This window comes from Dermacentor albipictus, chromosome 3 (assembly GCF_038994185.2).
Source record: "Dermacentor albipictus isolate Rhodes 1998 colony chromosome 3, USDA_Dalb.pri_finalv2, whole genome shotgun sequence".
Taxonomy (NCBI): Eukaryota; Metazoa; Arthropoda; class Arachnida; order Ixodida; family Ixodidae; genus Dermacentor; species Dermacentor albipictus.
Window position 1 is genome coordinate 3,622,996 of NC_091823.1, and position 19,088 is coordinate 3,642,083.

The window sequence follows — 19,088 nt, forward strand, 5'->3', positions numbered from 1 at the left end:
AGGCAGCACAAAGTCAGCATCAGGTTCGGCTCTGGTGGCATCGTATTCCAGCATCGCTCATGAGCTCAATTTCATTTTGGCTTCCCGTTGCATCTTACAACACTATGCAACAAGAGAACGGCAAAGCATGTCTATGACTGCTCGGGCCCCACCGGCTCAATGCGTGTCAGCATCTCATGCTGCAAGGATTCGCGTGGCACTTCACATTACACAGGCCGCCGAATCTGCCAAATATTTTAGTGACTTCATGCCGAACGTTTTCCTGGTTAGTACAATTTTTTGTCACATTTTTTTTCACAACGTATGCAATAGGTTCTACTGTGTACAGTCAAAGCTCATTTTAACAAACCTCAATTTAATGAAACTGCGTATTTTGCAATCCTAGTTCCACTGAAGACGGTGTATTTTCTTTCTTAATTTAGTGAAGTAATTTCATTACACGTTTTCAATTTAAGGATGTTTTCAGTCATTTCAAGCATGTACTTGGAGCCTGTATGGCTGGTAAATCTAGCAAAAGACTATAAAAATGACGGCCGAGGAAGAAGTTATTGGAAAGTGTACTTCCACATGAAAAGTTCAAGCGACAAAGATGCAATCGAAGTGCGTGCGCCACGATGCAGTATGCAAGAGACAGTGCTGCACAATTTGTCGCGTAATAACTTACGGAGACCGCAGGGCACGCAGCAGCTCGGAGTGCTAGGTGAAACACAAAAGCTGGTGATTCCTTCAGTGCAAGGGGGCTGGGGAAGGGGTGAGCACGCTGTAATGTGATCAAGCACACACTAGAAAGGGGCTGGGGATGCATGCCTACTGACCCTCTCTGCCTAGCATGTTCGTCTCCTCTCCTGTGCTCCGTATCTTGGAGGTAATCTTTGGCAAGTGCAAAGCCAAAGATGAGATGGTTGGTGCTTTCAGGCACATTCTGTTCCCGTGTGTCTAGTGTTGGTGGTCGCATAATCTGAAGTTTTCAAAGCACGGTGTGATGCATTTGCTCGCATTGCGACGACTCTTCTTGGTCATCAAGTGATCTTCACCCAAGTGTGCGTGATGACGGTAAACCTACGAACCTTACTTCATGTAGTTGTCTCTTCGCATCGCCATCAATGCTCTGCCTTTCTGGTAAAACTCCAACAGTTCTTTCTCTTTTCTTTAAAAAAAATATGCGTATCTCTTGCACGTTTGTTTTTAATTTGAGGGTGCCATCTGATGACAGCTGTGGGCACTAAGCCCGGTCCGCCATGGAACCCAAGATTTACGGTGTGGGGATGCGCGACCCTCGCGCCTCCCCTGATGTTTTTCCCGCATAGCGCGTCTCCTGTAGTGCGGCTTCGCCGCACACGCGGCGGTCGGAATGGTTGAAGCGCAGTCCGAGAGACGGCGCGAGCGTCGCGCCGCCGCGAGGTTACTTGGGCGCCGAAAGGAAGGCGCTTGCTCTCTTTGGGTTCGGGAAGCGAGCGGGTCGGACGTGCCGTCCCGCGCGCCCACCGATGCTTCGGCGAGACCGTCTCGCGTGGCCGCTTTCGAACGCGCCACGATTCGCGTGACTATACACGCGAACAACCAGGCGTTGGGATCCAGCATGAAGCGAACATATTCGCTCGCGAGGACGCGGTGAGTCGGACTTCTAGATTTGTCGCGCGCCCATCGGCATGTTTTGTGGATAGCAACTCGGCTAGCAGGCATTGATGTATGAAAGTATGATGATGTATGTATGAAATGCCCTTGTGATTGTTTGCATTACTGTGTTGTCGTTCCTTTGTCCCAAGAGTACGGTGTGAGAATCCCACATCAGACCCCACAACGGTGCCATGTGAAGCAAAATGGTAATCTCAAGTGCCATGAGCCACGCTAATGCACTGCTCTCAGCCCGATCTGCACTGCATGCGCTGGCACTCATAACCACACTATTATGGACAGGCCTTCTTGTGATTTGCTTATAAGTAATTAGTGACAAGATACTATCCACCGGGGATTTTCTGTGAATTTGTGAAATTACTTTTTACCGCTAAAACTTTAGAACCTTGCATTAACAAAATTTGCAATTTAACAAAGTTTTTCATAGTTGCAGGAGTAGCGCTAAACTGACACGGGACGAAAGAAAGGAAATACGACAGGAAGGAGAAGTTGTATTGAGATTCAACTGTATAGCATGTTTCGGGGTAGCTTTGGGAGCAGAAAAATCACCTTTGGAGCTAGCATTTCCATTTTTGAGTAGAAGCACTTTGTTTTGGGTGAGCTAGGTGAACTTTAGCATTAGTCCCATGGATGTGGAAAAAAAGCAAAGCAGTGTCGAAAACACCGTTTCATCAATACTGTGGAATTTCATGAAGCAACTATTAAAATAACCTTAACCTAAAGCATTATGGTCTCGTAACTTGCATAAATGATGGTTGACATGGCCAGAAATACAGTAGAACCTCGTCCATACGTCCTGAAAATGCGCAAGAAAAAAACATACCAACTAGGAAAATGTACAATCCGAAGTCCCTAAAATATTCAGCAGACTCAACTGTAGTTGACCTCTACATAATCCGAAGTGTTGCACAAATCGTTGCAGCACGAGACATCGATGTGCGGCGAGCAGGTGGGTCCTGATTGGCCCGACACATATGTTGTTTTTTTATTGCACAACGTTTTAAAACAGCAACGCAAAACCAAAATGAAATCAAGCTATTGGGCGACATGTCAAGTCAACCCACACAGAGGAACGTGGAGAAAACCGCTCTTTGGTGTAGAAAGGGTGAACATAGGTCATGTCGGGTCAACCCAAACGAAGGAACATGGAAAGAAACCACTCTTTAGCATAGAAAGGTTGACCGTAGGACAAAGGTGAGTAGGATTTTTACTGATGCGGAATCCAGCCACACACACCTGATGGACAAGTTTTTTCAAGTTGATGAGTGCGACGATTAGGCACATTGTGTCTCAGGCATTTGGCATCTGTTCCATTTATTGTTGCACAAAGTGAACCATAACAATATGCACCACGCTCACCGGCAGTGTTGTCTGTTCGCTAGTCTTTGCGCTGCGTGTTAGAGACGAGTAGTGCATTTTGTATCTGCACAGAACGGTGAACTTGCAAGCTCTGCAAAAACCCGTTGTCACCTGCCGTCACCTACCATCACTCGCCTGGCCACCTCGTTACATGCGTAAAACACAGCAGCACGGCACTGTACTGGTCGCCGAGGCAAGGCCATATTAAAGCCACATAGGCATGCAGTGTGGCCCTTGCTGTGGGAAGCAAACACACAAAGTGGGAACTGGAAAAAGAAAGTAGTGAGCAGGCAGCCGGGTTTTTTGCTACACCTGCGCAGTGGACACCTATCTCGAACCCAACCACTAATGTTAGACGGCGCTGCCTCGCTGCTCAGAGCCTCAGCGGCGTGTCCTAGACAAAGCTGCTCACCTCTGTACTAGCAGGCCTTTAGAGCTATTTCGGATGTGCCTGTGGCAATTTGAAGCCTTGGGGGCAGTAAAAGGCACATATTTTTTTTGGACTGCCCGATTTTTCAGACGTTTTCGTGGCCCCTAGGGGGTCCGCAAATTGGACGCTGACTGTATTTATTCATTTTATTTCACTTAATTTGCCCTGAGGATGTAGAGGGCTGAAGGAAAAAGCTGCATTACAAGCTCGTGGCCCTTGCGGCGACATGCAGGTGGCAGCACGCCAACCCTCGCAACCCACCCTCCCTCCAAAGCCTTGCGTGCAACGGAAGGCAGCGCGCTTCCTCTCCGCTTTTGACAATTTTATCGCCTGTAGACTTTATAAGGAACCTCACAGCGATGCCAACGGCAGAAATATGCCTGGAGTGTCCATATACTTGCTATCACAATAAAAAGAGCACACATTTTTAGGTGAATAAAGAGAAATGCATTATGTCACATTACCTCCCAAGAGAATACATCTAATAGGCAGAAAGTTCATTATTGGTATGTACCTCACCATGAAATTTCCTGTTCCCCACCCACACCACATGCACTGCCAATCTTTCGCATCTTTAGAGAAGCCAGAAAGATAGCTAGTAGCAAATAAGTACTTCAAATTTCCATCAACTCTTCCTACTCCAAACTAGATCGTATAACTTGCCTGAAGTGGGGTCAACTCGGAAAATGCCCAAATCATTGCCACTGACAATGTGATACGAGACGGTCCCAAAGGGCCCCGAGTCAGCATCACTGGCCACCACTACAGCCACAGGTGTGGTAGCAGCCAGGGTGTCCTGCTCGCGAAGGCTCACATTGTACTCGCGAGGGTAGAAGATGGGCCGGTTGTCATTCACATCCCGCACATACACCTTCACCATAGCCATGGTGCTTAGTCCACCTGCAGCACACAGAAACAGTCAAGTTCAGTGAATGAAGGAGATGGAAAAGCACCTATATCATCAAAGCACTGTCACTGGTTAACCTAATAGATACCTCGATCGGTGGCAGCAATGGGGATCTCATAGGAACTCCTATGCTCCCGGTCAAGGCTGGCTATCAAGCACAGTTCCCCAGTGCTGGGATGCACGGCAAAGTACTGTCGGAAGTCACTGCTGGGCCCACCGCCCAATGTGAAGTTCACCATGGCATTCACACCACAGTCAGGATCAGTGGCTGACACCTGGGAGAGTAGAGGTTCCAATAACCACCAATGACTGCGGTTAACTCATTACATCTGGTACTTCTTGCAACATGCATACAGTCGTGTTTTTCTCATTGTTTAACTCTTTGTGGAGTCTGAAGCATCAGCACAGCAGACTGGGCATACATGAAAACTGCATAAGAAATCAGTTAAGCTTTTGCACCATGCCTACTGCAGCTTACAGGACCCACACTATTCCATTTTTCATTAATAGGAGAAAGGTCATGAGAAATCTATACATATATTCTGAAAAAAAAAAAAAAAGCAGCAATGTCTTGTCACTGCATGTAAGCCCACTGTGCATAAGATACTGAGAGCTTTCCATCAGGTGTACCAGATTTTATTTTATTGATGGCACATAACACAGTTCTTAGCCAAAATAAATTTCGGGGTCTTGCACACGAAAACCACAACATGATTCTGAGGCAAGCTGTAGGGGAGGGACTCTGGATTAATTTGGACCACTTGGGTTTCTTTGGTGTGCACCCAATGCACGGTACTTAAGCGCTTTTGCATCTCGCCTCCATCAAAATGCAGGCACCACAGCCGGGATTCGATCCTGCGCTCTCTGGCAACACAATCCTTGCTTTTCAGGTGCATTAGTCGAAGACGCAAATCTAGTTACATGAGAAATCACATTATCTAATTGGTTCATTCATTCAGTTAACCAACATCTGTTATATGGCTGTTATATTAAAGAACACATTGGAATTGCAGAACTGAAGCAGGCAAAATGGATGTCAATTTAGTAGGAATTTTGAAGCTGGCGCCAATTTTAAAACGTCCTGTATCGAAAGTAAAAAAAGAAAAATATGAACGATTCTATAGCACATGAAAAGTTGTACAAAATCTAGTCTCTACTCAATCGGCATGCCTATAGTAAATTCAGGTTTCATATGCAGAAGTTCAACATATGTCCTAAAGTGACTTACCGTATTGACAATTAACAAAATATTGTGAATTGCCTAACCTAGCATTGTGATTTCTCATGTGTCTAATGCCCTCAGTAACCCAGATGAAAATTATGCATATCCCTCACACTGTGGGAAATTATGTAAGCGAAGCTTTCTGAGCTGTTTGCTTTGGTTGATGAGTAATTAGCGATGTTGACAGCAAATGTTTAGTTTCTTAAACGTTTTGTTCAACACGAGAGTGATGAGTTAATGTTAAACGTTACCTGCATAGTACACAGAACACACAGGGGGAGGTGTTTGCTTAAGGCCTTGTGGTGCACCTTATTTCACAACCTCTGAGAGTGTTGAACATACCCATTGCCTCACATGACACATTGCATTGTGGCAGAAGTATTAAGCTTTAATTGAATTGCGGGGCTGTACATGTCAAAACCACAATCGGATTATGAGGCACATCAAAATCATGCAGGCATCAAAATCGTGCAGCGTGTTTCATCTTATCAAACTATTCCCGATATGCTAGCGTTACCTCAATGAAAACAACACTTAACTTGCCAGAACTTTCTTTCTGTCGTAGTTGCATCTGCCTTTTGCTCTTCCATGAAATCTACTACCACAACCTTTTGTTGAAAGAACAGCTTATCACCCAACCGTCATACATATCATCTTGCTCTGACCAGAGTTTCAATGTTGGTGTGCTGTCTTCATGTACTAAACTTTGTAGTAATGCATTCATCCCTACCACAAGCAAAGATTGGAACCATCTTCCCGCCACTGCTGCAGCCATCCTGATACCGACACCTTCAAAACCACCATTCATGAAACGCCACATTGAATATGTTTTTGTTATGTTCACCCACTCCTTTCTGTAATGCCTTCGGGCCTTGAAAGTATTTTAAATAAATAAATAAATAAAATTAATGTGGCTCTGCTTCTGCGCACCCTGTGTAAGTTGTCCGCGTGACAAATTTGCAGGGTGTTTATTTTTCAGAAATAGCATAAACATGCCATACCGTACCTTGAACTTATATTTATCCTGTTTGCCCACAACCACTGTCGTGTCTATAGTAGTAGTGTTTCCTTGCCTTCTCACGTCACATTCTCTCCTATTCCCACCCCCCCCCCCCCTATTCTATGGGAACTGTAAGCAAAGAGTGGCAAGGCTGTTACTCACTCGTTTCGTGACTGCGTCAGTTCTACTCATTTCCTGCCTTCTCTCCCCCCCTCCTCTGCCATTTTCTATCTAGCTTTCCCCTAGACTTGCACATTAGTAGAAAGGTAAGTGCTGCAATTTATGCAATATTTTTGCAGGGGGTCATGGATAATTACAGGTGTCAAGCTAATTTGGTGATGCCCAGGGCACTCCAGGGGGCATTGTGCACATTTGATGCGGTGCAAAGGTCCAAACAAGTTTCTTGTGTTGCCTTTCCTCCCTGCCACACTCCTGTCATGTATACACATGCTCTGAACCACTCCCCAATGCGGTGTGCCAGACAGCAGCAGTGGGAAAATTGAAGGAAGGGGCAAAGAAAGCTTTGCTTTGAAAGTTGCATTTGTGGCACACATCACATGCAATTCTGAAAAATTTGGCGCATATAAAGAAAACACCAGGAGTTAGCATCTACACAAACAAACACATGGCATCAGCACTGACATAAACATAATTGATATCAGCAGCTGAATGTATGAGAAGTACCAAATAGTAACAGTGTGAAATTAAGAGATAAGCAATTGCAAATACAGTGGACTCTCTTTAAACGGGACCTCAAGGGACCAGGGAAATTGGTTCCGTTTATCAGCAGTTCCATTAACTGAGAGACATTGCAGACAGCATGGCATGATTACAAAACCAACCAACCACAAGAATGGTGTTCTGTTTGAGCAGTAGTTCCGTTTAAGCAATTTCAGTTTATCAAGATTCTACTGTAACAAGAGCATAACAGAACAGGGAAAGAAAGTGCTGGTTGAAGGTGGCAAAGGATTACACTAAAGAGCAAACCTTAATCAGGTCAGTATTCCTTTAAAACTCTATTATCATTAATTTTGCGAAAATAGGTTAATTATCTAATAAGAAAATGAAGGTAGAAGTAGCACTTCTTGAATTTTTTACCAAAACCTCAACGTCGGTAAGTCAGCATGACATGGATTTTATCGCATTTGGACCACATTGGCTCAGCAAAAGTTCCCTAAACTTTCTATGTTCAGTCCTTGGCTTCTTTAGAACACAATGCAGTCCATCTTTACCGAGTTCACTAGGCCTATGCATGGTGTCACAGCGACCTGGTGCAGGAAGTGGCATCACCATTCATGCTTCTGGCTTGCCAAGCGTCTTCTCACGGTAAGGGTGGCTTTGCAGAAGGGTAACTTACACATATAGATGAAATCTTCTCATGGTAAGGGTGGCGTTGCAGAAGGGTAACTTACACATATAGGTGAAATTATTTTTCTCTTTAGCATCCCTTTAATGGCACATTTGATTTATTCATACAGTGCTCTTTTGAGATTCAAGTCAGAGAAGGCCTGTCTGAAAGAAACATTGAGCTGCTTACAGGAGAATCAAAGGAGCCACGTGACCGGAATTCTGTCACATCTTGATCCCACTCAAAGGTGACGGTGCCTAAGCACTCTGACAGGGACAGGCGAATATGTTCAAAGCATTCAATTTCAACCAGCACAATGTCACCTGCACCACCAGAGCGCTCAAAAGTGAGCAGTTATATGTACCTGAAGTGATGAACTAAGGCAGTTCGTGAGCACAGCAATGAACTGATGCTGCCGAAGATGATGGAGTGATTGCGGTGGTTATGATGATAAACAGAATTTCACAGCAAAGCTGCGAAGGTGATTGCAGTAATTTTCGTGCGACGAAGACCGGTATGAGAGGGCATGCTAAGCATCAAATGCCAGCCTAAGAACCGCTAGCAACGCAACCCATGTTGGGAGTTTAGAATTTTAGAACGCAGCTTTTAGGCACCCATTCCTGCGTTGAGTGTCGGCATGCCTCAGTGTCATACCTCGGCAAAGCCGAGCAAACAAGCACAGCGGAGGATGAACGCTAATGCAGAGTGCAGCGGCGGATGAAAGATGGCAAGGGCATGAGGAGGAAAGTGGAGGAGGAGGGTGCAGCGGAAGCACGAGGAGGAAAGCGGAGGATGCCACCTTGAAGCACCACCAGATGGCGCTCACATCCGTGCATCCACATCACTGGCCTTACAGGAGAAATAAAGAAAACTGGAAAGCTCCCCCTTCGCACATCATTAGCCGCAAGTTTCCTGCTAAAGATTATGGTTGCATAAGCTACAGTTGCTGGGAAGTGACAACTATGTGGCCAGTCTATATGTTCCGCCGCACGTCATGACTCTGCCAGTTGGCACAGTGATCGGTGGAATGCCTCAATATATTGCAAAATGAAAACACATACAGAGCTGCGCTCAAATTTTGCGTCAGGGAATATCGTAATAGTCAGTGAGTTTTCTTGGCTTCCAAACAGAACTATATCAATGATTACAAAGTAAAAGTTACCTTGCATGTACCTCGCAAGAATAGACAAGTTCACTTCACTGTTTTTTAGCCAGTAGCCCAAAAGCTTCGTTTCTCACATTGCGTTTTTACCGCTGTCATAATTGGGCCTCGGGGTCAAACTTTCCTGCAGCAATAAGGAGACCAGGTGAGAAAACAGAGATTGAAGCGATTGGGCTCTGGTTTTGGCTATTTCTTCATCAGATATACATACAGGGTGTCCCAGCTAACTTGGACCAAGATTTTAAACATACCCAAGAGCTCTAGAGAAATCATACCGACTGCATAGTAGCCGTAGTCATACGTACTTACGGCCAGTATTTTTTCATCACGAAGTATTACTTAATTATTTACTTTTCATTAGTGAACTTTTTTTCATTAATAGAGAGAGAGAGAGACTTTAAACAGAGGATATGCACTGGCTGCTGTCATTCTAAGTAGGGTGATTCCACAAGAGATCAAACATGCATGTCTCCTTGATATCTTTGTTTTGTCTGGTTTTTTATGCCATATCGGAATATTCAAACTGCACAAAACCAAGAATTTTACTCCTGAAAAGTGTTCTTAGCAAAAGAAAAGAAAAATATTTGAAGGTGGCAGGGCGAGTGTTTTTTTTATTCCTAACCACAATATTTTCTGCTTTCATGGCCGAATTTAATGCAGACTAAAACGGTTGTGTTGAAAATCTTTTCTGCTCATTTTAACACGCTTCACAGTAAATCAGTTCCATGTGTCTTTTTAGGCTGTCCAGAAACAAAAACGTTCCAACCATGGCCCAGATCACAAAAATGTAACTTTGATGCGTCTTAGTGTGTTTTTTATTTTACACAGAAACTCGAAAAAAAAGCGTCAAACATAGTATATTCTCTTTGGAACATTTATGTAAAATATCTTCCTACATGAAACCTAAGAGAAGAAAAATATAGTTAAATAAACTTCTTTTTCAAAGAAAGAAAAAGAACTGTGGCTCCAATTTTCTAAAAATTTTGGAGGGAAGGCTGCTTATGTCAGGCAAAACGTGGTGCAATATGTTTCTTCATCAGCATTTGCAAACAGCAAATGTGACCTCATCCTCGTCGACCATTCCCAGACTGGCCAAAGTGAGACTTTCATTCCATGGTCCTTCTGGTAGCACGATGGATAAGAGATGGAGGCGCTCTCGATAGGACCTTGAAGACTCGTACACTTGCTTTAAGCTATTTAAACAGCCAGCGCATGCACAGCATTCGATCACAGACGGTTCAGGTGTACCGACGCTTCCATGTGCAGTGCTTAAAGTTGAGCGTACCTTCGTCACTACGACACTTTTAATTTCAACTCATTTTTTATTTCCACAATATTGTTTGTTGCATTTGTGAATGGAAGATGGTGGCTTCAATGATGAGACAACAGAAGAAAGGTGGATGTACCTGTTCAAATTATCAATCATCTTCTTCCTGAAGGAATGTCTCATCTGCTTCATTGTGGGTGTCACTAGATGAAGACCGAATTTCCTTGAGGCGTGTAAAGCAGTGCTGACAGACCTCGTCAGTGTTGTGAATATCCTCAGCCTCTGGCAGTAGCTTCCGCAGGGAGGCAACATCTAAAACGTTTACCCAATGAACATTTTTTTTCTTATCAATCTTCTTCTTGCGAATGCGTAAATAATTGGCACAGAATATTCAGACCAAGCTATGAGCCGCATGCATCGCGTATGTAGTAAATAGCTAGACCAAGTGGAAACGTTTGTACTGAACAGCACCGCATCCTTTCTGTCACTTTCTCTGCACTGCTGTTGTGACAGCCTCTAGAACGTCTCGCGGTTTCATGTTTCACGAACAAGGCCGCCCAAAGCTTTTCACTGCGGAAACTTGTGGGCCGCGCTCATTATCGAAGGGCAATGGTTACTGGCACCACCAGTAACCTCTGCTGTTCTCGGTGTGGGAAAGCGCATCAGCGAGGTGCTGGCAAAACATAATAAATTGGGCAACTTCGGCAGCCTTTGGCTCAGTCATGCCGCACTGCCTTTTTTCAGACAGCTGAAACCAAAGGTGAAGGTTGAGGTAAGACAGGAAGACATGATTTGTAAGTGACGCAGAAAATTTGCCATAATGAGAAACGAAATAAATGGCTCCAGAAATGACTCAGATAAGTTTTTAGAAAGGCACAGCATGAGTCGCAAGCAGTGGTGCCGCAGAAGGTTCCAGTATCCATTGCATGTGGGGTATGGGGAGCAGGCAGTTAAGTAGCACCTCCATAACGGCACAGCTGCTGATAATGGAAGCATTCCCTTGCTTACAGATTAGCCTGCCTTGGCGCCACGTACAGGTACAATTGCCGACCAATAAATCGGACATTGATAATCCGGAAATGCTCGGTAATTTGGAGAGCTTCACGGCACCGCCAATGGCCCCATAGGCTTAATGTGCAAAGAAGACCAACATTTTGGACAGCCGCCAGTTCTACATTTCATTATTTGGATACCGTCCATGGCTGTATCTTATGCCAACTCTGTTGCCATTATCTCCTTCAACAACCTCGATCCATCAAGTATGGCCTCAGATCACATGCTAGATGGTAATTTCTGAGGCCTTGCCTAGGTCACCGCTCTACGCCTCTGCGATTTAACTGCAACTGCCAATCTTGGAGGCCTTGCCTGAATTGTGAGGTCACACCAACAGCGCGATCATCACATCCTTTTCCGGTACCCCCGCGCATGGCCCGCTATTGTCATTCTGTTTGCTGAGTTTGTTTTGCAGATATGCAGCACACAAAATATATTGTCAAAATATAAGGAAATATGACGCAGTTTTGCCATGTTGTGCTTGTTTGTTTAGTTTACGTTCCAGACAGCGCTCCGCTGGCTCTAAGAAGACAGTCCACGTCAAATGGCACCAACGGTGCCCTCGCAGTCCGAATGAGCCCGGCTTCGTAACTGAAGAGGCTGAACTGCCACCTACAATGAGCTCAAATGCAGACATCCCTGATGACCCGCTAGACTGCAGTGTGCCGATTCCTGCCACCGTTAGATTTGAAGACTTTGCAGATGTCGACAGCACGGTTTCGTCGTGTGCCATACTGAACTATGACAAAATAATTGAGCAAGTTCTCCCATCGTCAAACAGTGACTCGGATGATGATGTGCCATGTGCTCTGGAGCCTTCCACATGCGGACCTGACTCAAGCCTTTGCAGTCCTTGCATCGGCATACAGTGAAACTCAAAACTAGCAGAAATACAGGCGGACTTGGTTGCACATAAGTGGAAGTGCGTGCAGCAATACATCGACCACTAATTCCTTGCACAGGGGCCTTAAAAGGTAAATACATGTACAGTGATCTTTTTTGGATACATTCATTTTTTCGGACATTCGTTAGTTCGGACTTAATTGCGTTCCCCGTGAAGTCTGAATTATCAGTCATCGAGAATAATTTACCATGTACACCAGGCAGGTTTTGGCAAGACCAGCCACTCGCGGTGTCTTGCATGCCGTTAACAAGCGAATAATGGAAATGTAAGTGTGATGCCTACAGAGGTTGTAGGCTGAAAACTCAGTACATGTTAGCACTTTAGAGGGTGCCAGACCTTAATCTATCCCCCCCCCCCCCAATCTGTGTACATGCTAGACACAAATAAAATCTGACAATACATTTTTGTTGAAAACAAGCTGCCAGAGTGAAGTTCTAAAGCAGCAGAGAAATCAGAACTATATATGCAAGAATGCAAATGACAGACAACCAGCAGAGGTACTGATGCCAGCATGTTCAACATGGGCCACTGTGGCCTGTTATATTTTGTGAATAAAGCAAATGAGGAAACATATTATTGCACCCACGTTTTGCACGACATAAGTGGACTTCCACACCAAAATTTTTCAAAAATTGGAAGTGGAGTTTTGTTTTTTTGTTTTATTTTTGAAAATGAGTTTTCTTGAAAACACTTCTTTATTTAAATTTTTTTTCTTCTCTTGTATACTATGTAGGAAGATAATATTTTGCATAAATACTGCAAGGAAAACATTCTATGTTTGACATTTTTTTCAAGTTTCTGTGTAAAATAGAAAACGCGCCAAGACACATCAAAGTGACAACACTTTTCTGACTTGGGCCTTGTTTGGAATTTCTTTACATTTTCTTTCTTTGGTGGACAGCATAAAAAAAATGCATGGAAGTAATTTCTGCGAAGCGTACTAAAATGAGTAGAAAAGTTTTCAACACATTTCTTAAGTTTGCATTTAATTCAGCAGCAAAATTGGAAAATATTGCGGTAAGTAATAGGAGGACGCTTGCGCCGCCACCTTCAAATATTTTTTTGGCTTGCTGGGAACGACAAATCTAAAATTCCAGTTCAGCGCAACCAGATAGTGAACGAATATGTTTGCTCTCATGCTGGTCACCAATGCCTAATCGTTCGCATGTATCGTTCGCACGCGAATGGTGGCGCATTCAGACTATCATGTTCGTACATTCCGGTGTCCTGCTCCCAAGCCTTTCGCAGGGCAGCCCCGTGAACAGTGGGCGAGTGCACAAAACGTTCGCACTGCTCACCGACCCTAAGCCAAAGAGGACGAGTATCATCTCCCAGATAATGCAGCATCTAGACTCTATAAATTTTTTCACTCCATCCCAACATGGATTTATAAAAGGCTTATCGTGCGAGACACAGCTTGCCCTCTTCACGATCTTCATTCGAACTTTGATGCTTACAAACTGACGCCATCTTTTTAGACTTCGCCAAAGCATTCGATAAGGTGCCTCATCAACGTCTACTCTTAAAACTTTCCAGACTAAACTTGCATAGAGAAATTATTGCATGGTTAAAAGAATTCCTCACACATCGTTCACAGTCCGTTACTATTAACAACTACTCCTCTAACTGTCTACCGGTAACATCGGGCATTCCTCAGGAAACTGTCCTTGGCCCCCTCCTATTCTTAGTTTATATTAACAATCTGCCACAAAATTTATCATGTCATGTCCGTCTGTTCGCCGATGATTGTGTTATTTATGCCCCAATTACTAATACCGCTGATCAAGAATCCCTCCAGGACAATCTTAACCGCATTCAATCATGGTGCAATCACTGGTTGATGACACTTAATCTCAATAAGTGGAAGCTCATGTCCTTTCATCGTAGTCACAACCCGCATTTATTTACTTCCTATTCTCCTGTCGAACTTGTCCCGTCCTACACTTACCTCGGTATCACTATCAGCAATGACTTATCATGGTACGAGCATGTAACAAAGCTAATACCATCTGCGAATAAAAAACTAGGCTTTCTTAAACGTCATCTTGACGACGCCCTTCAAAATGTAAAGCTACTTGCTTATAAATCATTAATCAGGCTATAACTTGAGTATGCATCCACCATCTGAAATTCACAGCAAGCATACCTCATTGAGTCATTAGAAACTGTGCAAAACAGAGCTGCCCGTTTCATTCACCGCTCATACTCATCTTATATTAGTGTTTAATCTCTCAAGCTACGGTCCCAATTATGCAGTCGTTCCCTCCGTCGCTGTATTTCTAGCCTGTGCTTATTTCACAAATTTTATTTTTTCCCAGCTCAAACAGCAGCCATACATCTGCGCACCGCCATCACGCACGTCTCACCGAATTGGTCATTCGCTGAAAGTTTCACGCCAACGTGCCCGTACGACTACATTTTCCAAGTCATTTTTTCTCCGAACAGCAAGCAACTGGAATGACCTTCCCCATGAAATTGCAGCCACCACCTGTCCATCTACCTTTCTAGAAAAAGTTACATCCCACCTGTCATCATGAAAAAAAATTGTTTTGCTTTCTCATGTTAACCCCACCCCTTATGTAAAATCCCTACGGGGGTCTTTAAGGAAGTAAAAATGAAATTAGAGAGCCTACTCCCTTTTGCGTCCGAGTAACCCCACCGTTAGGTGGTGTTAGCAGCGCAACACTCGTGCCATCCGCTGTAGTATGCTGCAACCACACTGACCGTTGCCACCGCATAGCTACACGGAGAAGCTAGATTACAGAAGACACAAGAGCCATGCAGCGAAAACAACATCTAGGGATGCGTGCGAGTTGAGCATCCCCACAACACACGCCATCTACCATCAAAAACGGTTATTTTTGGCAAGCCTTGAGGATTTTCAAGCAATAACTGCGCCTTACAATGTTTGATTATGGCATTTACCCGATTCTAACGCACAGGTTTTTTTTTTTTGTTTCCAAGTATAATGGGCCTAAACTGCTTGCTCGGTGCAATTGAATAAATAACCAAAACAACCTTTGCGGCATTTATATGCTTCACCGCATAACTCCGCTGTATCGCAGCAAAGACTAAAAAAAAAAGCTAGCGTAAGCCAAAGTCCTTGGCAAAAACTCGAGAAATGCGAAATTCCCTGCATGGAACATCACAGCATGAACTTTGAAAAGCAATGTTTATAATGCTAAATGCACAATGATGATAGCATGATTGTGACAGACATCTTCGATCCTTGGCCAGTGCCTCCACCTGAAATGCCACAACTCAGAGCTTTGAGACCTTGTACAACCTATCAGGCACTGCTGAAATGTGCCACTGACTCCAGACTTGACTGGCAAAAGCAGTGCAAAATTTTTATTGGCTATGTCTTTAAATTCCTTTTAGTACATGCATCCTGGACTTATTGGTACTTGTACTATTTTAAAATATTCTTTGTCAAACGTTGTCTTAGCAGATTAAAACTACAGCTCTAAATTGTTTGTAGTAGATTGTGTATGTTTTAGCAGAATTTATGCAAGAAATGCTGCTTCTGCGTTATAATTTCTCAATTTATTTATTCTTAAGAAGAAAATGAAATTGTCCCTTTTAAACACTGAATACGTAGGCATACGTAGGATATTTACACCTGAATACGTAGGCTTAAAAAGAACCTGAGGGTGAGCAACAACCGTGCTTATAGACACTTGTTTCACAGTGGCTTTACTTTGTAATATCATTTAACTGTACACTACATGTCAGGAGATGTTAACAAAACTTCTGGACAGGAGTTGTATTAGTCAACATAAAGATGTGAGTGTCTAGCTCTGTCTGTATTTCAAGTCATGCACTGCCAGTCTTTTTTTTAACTGTGTTTTGCATGATTTGTCACTACATACAACTGCTGTAGTCTGTTCAGAAAAATTCTAATGCAGTTTCTCAAAGGCAACAGGACTCACCCTGAGAACACACTTGCCGATGGGTTCATCTTCTGCCACAGTGATGTTGTAAAAGCTCTGGTCAAATATGGGTTCGTTGTCATTCACATCACTGATGGTGACAAGCAGTGTGGCACTAGCTGACAGTGGGGGCTCCCCACTGTCTGTAGCAAGCACAGTAACACGTGGCACAGGGCTTGTTTCACAGTCAATGGGAGTGCGTGTAGTCACCAGGCCCGTGCGCGAGTCTACGTGGAACCACTGCGAGTATGTGTCTGGGGTGTGCTGAATGGAATAGCGCAGCAGTGAGTTGCGTCCTTCATCACGGTCAGAAGCAGTCAGCTGTAGCACTGACGTGCCAGGGTCTGCCACCTCAAGTACACTGGCATGGTATGTGTCCTGGTCAAACTCTGGTGCATTGTCATTGGTGTCAGTGACAGCCAGCTCAAAAGAGCGAGAGGCATTCAGGGGTGGGCTACCTTGATCCGTGGCTGTGAGTAACATGCCATACCGAGCACGAGTCTCTCGGTCCAGCGGCTGTGCTACCATGACAAGGTAGATTATGTTGTCCTGGGTGGCCAGACCGAAGTGCCCATCTCCTCCACTGAGACTCACATTGACATTGGCATACTCGGCTTTTGAGTCGGGGTCATTGACACTGACGCGTGCCACCAGCTCCCCAGGACGTGCATCCTCTGACACCTTGGGTGATGCATCGTCACTGAGAAATATGAGGTTAATGCTCGGCTGGTTGTCATTCACATCAGTCAACAGCACTGACACAAAGGCAGTTGCCTCCAAAGGCTGGTCACCACAGTCACGCGCCACCACCACCAACTCGTGGGTGTCCTTGGCCTCAAAGTCCAGAGGCTTGCTGACAGACACCAGGCCTGACTCGGCATCAATAGCAAAGAGTCCATCACGGTCACTCTGACGCCGGTTGATGGAGTAGCGCACACGGCCATTGTCACCTGCATCGGCATCGGTGGCAAGGACACGCAGCACTGCGGTGCCCACACTGGCATTCTCCGGCACATGCCCCACATAGCGACTTTGGTTGAAGGCAGGCGGGTTATCGTTGACATCGAGGATGGTGATGTTGACTGTCATCGTGCCCCGCAGTGGTGGCCGGCCTCCATCAAAGGCCTCCACCTGCAGGCTGTAGAAGGGCGTTGCTTCTCTGTCCAGGGCCCCACTAATTTGTAGGTCCAAATACAGCACATCATCGCGCTCCCGATGAGAGGCCAGACGAAAGGCCCCGTCCACATTTCCAGAAGCAATTCGATAGTGCTGTGTACTGAATTCACCCAAATCCCGGTCTCGCGCGGGACTGAGGGTGCGCTTAACGTCTCGAGGTGTGTTCTCTGGAAACTCAAGTGACATGCTGTCCACAGGAAACTCGGGTGCGTTGTCATTGACATCGAGCACACGGATGCTAACGCGCACATTGTCGCCACTTGGTGGTATTGCCACAAAGGAGTACTCGCTGCGCAGTTCCCTGTCTAGCACCACGCTGGTGCGCACCTGTCCAGAGGCCTGGTCTATGCTCAGGTCCGAGTCCACAGCTGAGCCAGGTGCCGGCACAATCAGGTACGGTGGCTGAGTGCCCGTGTCCCGTCCAATGACACCCACCAAACTGCCAGCCGGCACGCCCTCAGCCACCTCAAACTCCTGGACAAGCTCCGCACCCACCACCAGGCAGCAGGCCGCCCAGAGGAGCCACTGCCACATGGCTGAGGGTCATGAATGATGCCTGCAAATACACACAACATTTTCACCTAGCAACGCACATACAGTCTGGAAATAATCACTCGAACCACCAAGACCTGGCAGCCATTTACTACACAGTGCTGTGCTCCCAGGAAATAAGATTGCTCTGATGGCATGATTCTGAACTTAAACTTACAGCGCAAACACCTAAGACGGACCACAAAAGGAAGATACAACACATACTGGGGCTGTTTACTAACAACTTCTTTATTTCTTTATTGTCGATGCATATATAAACCCTAGGCCATACAACCGCGCAGACGCACAGATTCCATTACAGAGATCTGTCAAATTATCACATACGCAAATGTAGAAAGTCAAATTCAGATGGGTGCAGGGACAAAAATGTGTCACTGAAGCAATAATTGCCTTGTCTTTTTATGTTGTAGGCCTTTAAGGCAAGCCGCGCATGCTCATTCTTGCTTTTGACAAGAATCGACGTCCCATTAAGTCCTGCCTCGCAATTGTTGCAAGAGTTTATGTGCGCAACAAGGTGCGCTCCTCTATCTACATTTTTGTTTATTTTTTTCGCATGTTCCCTGAGTCGCTCATCGACGCAACGCCATGTCTGGCCAACATACGTCTTACCACATGAGAGTGAAATGGCATAAACCACGCCGACAGTGCACAACACGTATGAAGCACCATGCCGAATTTGGCATCCTCCTCTGCTCTCTCCGTAGGTGCGGGAGCACAGCTTTGAAAGCTTATCCGGAGCAGAAAACGCCAAAGGAACACCATGCCTGCAAGCAACTTTCTTGAGTTGATGGGTGACCTTGTGTGTATAAGGGACCAGCACAGGCCTTCGCGTTTCACGTTCGGCGGCCGGCCTTTTTGCGTTTTTTCTTCTCTGAATGAGAGCTTCAACCACGGCAGTCAAAAGCGACATAGGGAACCCAGCTACCAGAAGTCGGCTGATCTGATTATCAAAACTTTCTTGTATCTTGTGCACACACGAACTCTTACGAACCGATTCCATACAAGACGACACAATGCCTCTTTTCACAATTTTTGAGTGCGCAGACTTCAAGGACAAAAGTTCCCTTTTTGCACGGGTTTGATGCACCCAACACACATTGCGTTCACAGAACTCAAGCTTTAGTTCCAAAAACTGCAGTAC

At 45.1% G+C, this 19,088-nt stretch overlaps 1 protein-coding gene across 4 annotated transcripts in view; it reads right to left on the minus strand.

The window, feature by feature from the left end:
* The window catches only part of ds (dachsous cadherin-related 1), a 169,245-nt gene that overhangs the window by 143,742 nt on the left and 6,415 nt on the right, over positions 1-19,088 (minus strand). For all 4 annotated transcript variants that reach the window (XM_070534964.1, XM_070534961.1, XM_070534962.1 and 1 more), the window contains 3 exons: positions 16,220-17,951; positions 4,420-4,606; positions 4,088-4,324 (listed from right to left, as the gene is read on the minus strand). In XM_070534964.1, the coding sequence (XP_070391065.1) occupies positions 4,088-4,324; positions 4,420-4,606; positions 16,220-17,929 (2,134 nt within the window). In that variant the 5' untranslated portion in view covers positions 17,930-17,951. The remainder of the gene's footprint in view (positions 1-4,087; positions 4,325-4,419; positions 4,607-16,219; positions 17,952-19,088) is intronic.